Source organism: Brachyistius frenatus, unplaced genomic scaffold, assembly GCF_029030835.1.
Source record: "Brachyistius frenatus isolate BFR_SWC_R1_liver_20210118 unplaced genomic scaffold, ASM2903083v1 Contig_42, whole genome shotgun sequence".
Taxonomy (NCBI): Eukaryota; Metazoa; Chordata; class Actinopteri; family Embiotocidae; genus Brachyistius; species Brachyistius frenatus.
The window spans coordinates 2,040,001-2,045,490 of record NW_027210641.1 but is presented as its reverse complement, the minus strand read 5'-3'; the positions used below and the strand labels follow the sequence as shown (position 1 = coordinate 2,045,490).

The 5,490-nt window shown below is 41.4% G+C and overlaps 1 protein-coding gene across 1 annotated transcript; it reads left to right on the top strand.

The window, feature by feature from the left end:
• The first annotated feature begins 1,029 nt into the window (after nucleotides 1-1,029).
• On the top strand, nucleotides 1,030-4,443 carry evx2 (even-skipped homeobox 2). The gene is made up of 3 exons (XM_069702416.1): nucleotides 1,030-1,423; nucleotides 1,810-2,051; nucleotides 2,525-4,443. Exons 1-3 carry the CDS (start codon nucleotides 1,030-1,032, stop codon nucleotides 3,137-3,139), a joined length of 1,251 nt encoding a protein of 416 aa, XP_069558517.1. The 3' UTR covers nucleotides 3,140-4,443.
• Nucleotides 4,444-5,490: the final 1,047 nt, after the last annotated feature.

Genomic DNA, 5,490 nt, shown 5'->3' with positions numbered 1-5,490 from the left:
AATATTATAGACATATTTTAGTCAGCCTACTTTAAAAGTGATCTTCCTTTCCATAGAAATGGGCTTTATTCTATATGTATTCAATAAATATAGGCTTTAAGTGTGGCTGCTGTGGGCAAATGTGTAGTAATGTTTGTATTATCGCCACATTAAAATGTGTCATAAAGAAATAAAGACCTGAGAGCAAGTGCAAAAAAAGGAGAAAAATGTAAACTGCACTAAAAGAGGAAAAAATAAATAAATCCAAAAGGTCTCAATACCTGAAAAATAATCTCGTAATATCTTGTCACAGTGTTAAACCTTCATGTTACTGCACTTCACATACTGATTAAGTAGAAGAAATGGCCAAAAATAAAACGGAATAAGAGGGATAAATAAAAGAAGAAAGATTTAGAGAGGGGGAGGGCGAAACGGAGAGGAGGCAAACAATAGAGAATCAAAGCATAATAATATTCCTAAATGAAGAGGGAAATGTTGCTCCGCTCATTTTATTAATCAGACTGTCAATTTCACCCAAGAGGCCAAACCCAAGAGCAATCTAAAACAGACTCAGAGATCAACCCAGGGACAAGCACCTCGCTCCTCACTCCTCTTCCTCTCCACTTGGATATTATTCGTCTGACCGAAGGCCGCCTCCATCATCAAGTGACAGCCCTCTCCTATTTATTTGCTTATAAACCTGTTACAATAAATGATCATTGGAGCAACGTCAGCCCAGCATTTTAACAACGAACAGCAACCACTTTTTGATGAATGACATTTCGCCGGTGTGGGGAGGATGCTCGGCTCGTTTTGAGCAGTCGCTCGTCGATTGCATTCAGATTCTTTCATTTTTTGCGTCTTGCTTATAAAAAGCTTTAGAGACAGTTATTTAGACACAGTTGCTGAGTTGCATGCGGATTTAGCTCCGACACAACTCATTGGTGCTCCAGCCCCCTGGACAAGTGTTGTGGGGTGGTGTGTGTGGTGGGGTTTTTTTTTTTTTTTTTTTTTTTCCTTTTTTTTTTCTTCTTCGTCTTGCGCGGCTTAATGATGGAGAGGATAAGAAAAGAGATGATATTGATGGAGAGAGGTCTGCACAGTCCTGTCGCCGGGAAGAGGCTCGCAGACACGCCGGGAAATTCAGTGCTGGAGGCCCTGGAAAACTCCCAGCACGGAGGACGGCTAAGCCCGAGAATAACTTCGGCTTCCCTCCATGGAAATCTTGGGGACATCCCGACGAAAAGCAAATTTGAAATTGACAGTCTTTTCGGTACACACCACAACAGCGAGAATTCATCCTCGGCGGAAATTTCCTCGTCTGAGAGCAGGAAGAAGATGAGCCTTTACTCCGAAGTTTCGCAAGAATCAGATATAAATAGTGATGTGGAGGTGGGATGCCCTGCGCATCGCTCCCCGAGCCAGCACAAAGAAAACAACAAAGGTACGATTTTATTTCCCTCCACGTTTCTCTTGGTTTCATCAGCCTGATTAGAATTCGGTGGATATTTCATTATTAATATTATTATCATCATTATTATCATTATTATAGTCAACTCGTTTTTTTCAATCCTAAGACAAAAATAAAGATAAATGATATCACTATGACGACTATTATTATAATAATTATTATTTTATTATTACATAAATAAATGCATTGGTTTTTTTTGTTGCACTTGCCTCTTCTCAATTTTTACATGAACGTATTGTTGTTATTATCATGAGGATGTCAACTATACTGTAGGCCCCCCACCGAAAATAATATCACTTCAGTGCTATTCATATTTACGACAATTTGATTTTTTGGTTGTCATTATTATTATTCGTCAGGTTTTTCAGACAGTAACTCTGGATCTTCCAACGCAAGCTCAAACTCCCTCCAGAATATGAACGGCAATTTATCGGGTGGATCAAACAATTCAAACAGCGACCAGGTCCGAAGGTATCGGACTGCTTTCACCAGAGAACAAATCGGACGTCTGGAAAAGGAGTTTTACAGAGAAAATTATGTTTCCAGACCGAGAAGATGTGAATTAGCCGCCGCGCTGAATCTGCCCGAAACTACAATTAAGGTATGCTGCGGACCGTCCGCCCACTGCGGGGGGGCACATGTGTTTGGGATGCAAAAAGAATAATACACAGCATTTGAAAATACAGGCCACATTATCTTTATTATTACTCTTTAAATGTTGCAGCAAGTGAGGCTAATTTCATTTGAACTTGCACACATAATACTGTTTTTATTTATTGGTGATCCCATTGGATGCTAATCAATCTAACCGTTTGGTATACAGTAAATTCACAGCGTCGAAAAAAATGAATACCAAAAACTTTAACGAACTTATTCCGATGAATTGGTGGAGTTGATCTCCTGCAGCATGCACAACTGATTATTATTCAACAAACGACGTGGATTTGTAAGAAAGACTTGAAATCCGTGCAGGTCTGAGTGTCTCTGGATGAACCACCGTCTTCACAGGTCGAAATTTAGAGCTTGAAAACAACATGGCAGCTTCAACATGGGCCTTGTTTTGCCTCTGTGCAGGTGTGGTTCCAGAACAGGCGGATGAAGGATAAAAGGCAGCGTTTGGCGATGTCCTGGCCGCATCCAGCAGACCCCAGCTTCTACACTTACATGATGACGCACGCGGCAGCTACAGGAAGCCTACCGTACCCTTTCCACTCGCACATGCCTCTCCATTACTACCCGCACGTCGGCGTCACGGCAGCAGCAGCGGCCGCCGCCGCCAGCAGCGCCGCCTCGTCACCTTTCGCCACTTCCATCCGTCCCCTCGACACCTTCCGGGCGCTCTCCCACCCCTACTCACGGCCAGAGCTCCTGTGCAGCTTCAGGCACCCGGGACTCTACCAGTCACCAGCAGGCCTGAATAGTTCGGCCGCGGCGTCGGCGGCGGCGGCGGCTGCGGCGGCGGCGGCGGCGGTCAGCGCCCCGTCGGCCGCCGGGCCTTGTTCGTGTCTCAGCTGTCACAGCAGCCAGGCGGCGAGCGCGCTGGGCTCCAGGAGCGCGAGCGCTGACTTTACCTGCACAGCTTCCGGCCAAAGATCCGAGAGTGGATTTTTGCCGTATTCTGCCGCTGTTCTCAGCAAGACCTCAGTCCCGTCACCAGACCAGCGAGAGGAAACTTCACTTAACAGATAACTCTTCACGCTGCAGCCACGCGACCCTTTCCTATTCTGCTCTGGTCCTACTTTAGGGGATAGGCCGATACTGGATAAACAATTAGGCGACATTGTAAACACACACACACACACACACACACACACACACACACACGAAGATTAATTTCTAAAAATCTGATTCACGTCAAAAAGACTCTTTATAACGAAAAAGACAAGAATAGCAAACACTGAAAAAGTTTGCAACTCAAACAACTTTTCTACAGGCTCGTGCCCCTGTGTTGTACCAGTAGACCACTTTTTATGGGCTGTGTGGATTAATTTACATATTTGGGAGGGAAAAAAAAAAAATACACAATCTATTTAATTCAGTCTGTCCTCATGCCTCTATCCATCCATTTCAAATTAATTTATTTCTGCAATTTCAAATGAAACCAAAATCCAACGTTCAAGGTGACAAACCCAGCCTGGCTATCTGGACTCTTTCGGTTTTACAACACAAAAGTGGGATAATTATGCTTTCTAAATTTAGCAGCTCTGCTTTTTCTTTTTCTTGCCCAACAGCTATATCTTTCTTCACTATAGGCCTAATAGACTGAGATTTTTGGCAGCAATAGCTTCTCCACCACCCAGCCTGTGCTCTGTGGGGACTCCCCTAATCAGCTAGAAGGTGCATCAAATTCTGCACCGCGTCTTTCGTGTCAATTTTTATGTTAATAATGAGAGGATCATGACAAAAATTGCCAATCATGTACCTAGATGGAGCTCCTTTGAATACACCACAGTAAGAAAGTTCCTCGTTTTGAGACCCGCTGTCAAGTGCTAACAACCCGCGGAGGGAAGTCATTAGACATACAAAAGACCTGGAACAAAGCGACAGTCCTGGAACACACAACGCACTGAATAAAGGAGACTATCTGACACATGGAGGGTTTCTAAATATGACACACAAACTAGCCCCCTGATTTTATTTTATTTTATTTTATTTTTTTACCTTTTGCTGATGATGGGAAATACCTCGATGCATAGACATGCAGGAGTCTTTCTTTTATTTAGACTGCTGAACCTCATTATATCAATCCAGTATTTTCCATATAATCCCTGTAGGACCTTTTCACTCTGCACACACAGTGACGGGACTGAGCAAGGCGAAAATTCAGACTAAGTAGCCTGGATTCACAATCTGTCTGCGCCTGTAAAAATGGCAATGTGCATTTTAGTCGTTCCTGTTGGGACATCACCGATATGTTAATTATAAAACATGTGAACTGTAAATCGTTAAATATTTTGCAAATATCACGGATAGTCCTACTGATAGCTGAAAAATTTATTGATTTGGAAAATGCACCAATGGTAGGCTATTTTTCAAACATTTGTTTTATTTATTTTGTGTGACTTGCTGAATGTTTTTATTTTTATTTTATTTTAAATGTTAAAACACTGGATGTACTCGCCAAAAGGACCATCACATAGCCTACAAAATTGGCTTGTAAAAAAAAAAATAAAAAAAAAAATTCACCAATAGTCCAAATTCATGATCCGTTTTTCGTGCAAAATCCTAAATTAATTATAGAGATGGAGAACATTTCTTGACGGTCCACTCAGAGGAGGCTTTAAAAAGGGCTGAAAAATGGGCACTGAAATTAAATGAAAATGTATTGGCCTTTGTCCCTAGGGTCTCTGTTATAACTCTATATCTCTGTATTTAAAATATCAATGACTGTATCAATTTAAATATTTTAACTTGAAAAAAAATGTGCAATATGAAATGTAAATCATGTTATTTATTGATCGTGTTTGTTCTTGGAAAATAAAAATAAAAAATCTTTACACATTTCTGCTTCTGTATGAATGACACGCTGTTGCAAATTAAATACAAATCGAGTTTGACGCCAAAATAGAAATTTCCACCACGTGCAACAGTAGACCAACAATCTTTAACTACAATTTATAATTTAATTGCTTAAAAGTAAGTAAACATTCAACGACAACGAAGACATCTTGTAGGTTTCTTTAGGTGGCGTGGCACCATGTCTATAAAGGTAGTCTAACAATAATTAAAAATACGTGGGACGCTACAGGGAATATGAGGCCTGCCATCACGGGTCATTCCGGCCCTATAATTTACCATTATTTTTACATTACCTCTAAATGATACAAGCTGATACTGTCGTTAATTGCACTTGGTTAAAATATAGTCTACGCCAGAGTGGCCCCACGGGACTTTAAAGATAAGTTGCTTTTTTGAACGTCCCCCATTAAAGAAATAGGATTAGGGGAGCAAATATGGGCGTGATATATCACCAGGTTTCCTTGCTCTTTACTAAAGCGAGGGTTGCAACCCATACAACAAAGGCATTGAGATAGATGGAG

Coding starts and splice junctions, on each gene's coding strand:
- evx2 (XM_069702416.1), top strand. CDS start 1,030: ATGATGGAGAGGATAAGAAAAGAGATGATATTGATGGAGAGAGGTCTG. Junction 1,424..1,809: donor GCACAAAGAAAACAACAAAG/GTACGATTTTAT, acceptor ATTATTCGTCAG/GTTTTTCAGACAGTAACTCT. Junction 2,052..2,524: donor TGCCCGAAACTACAATTAAG/GTATGCTGCGGA, acceptor GCCTCTGTGCAG/GTGTGGTTCCAGAACAGGCG.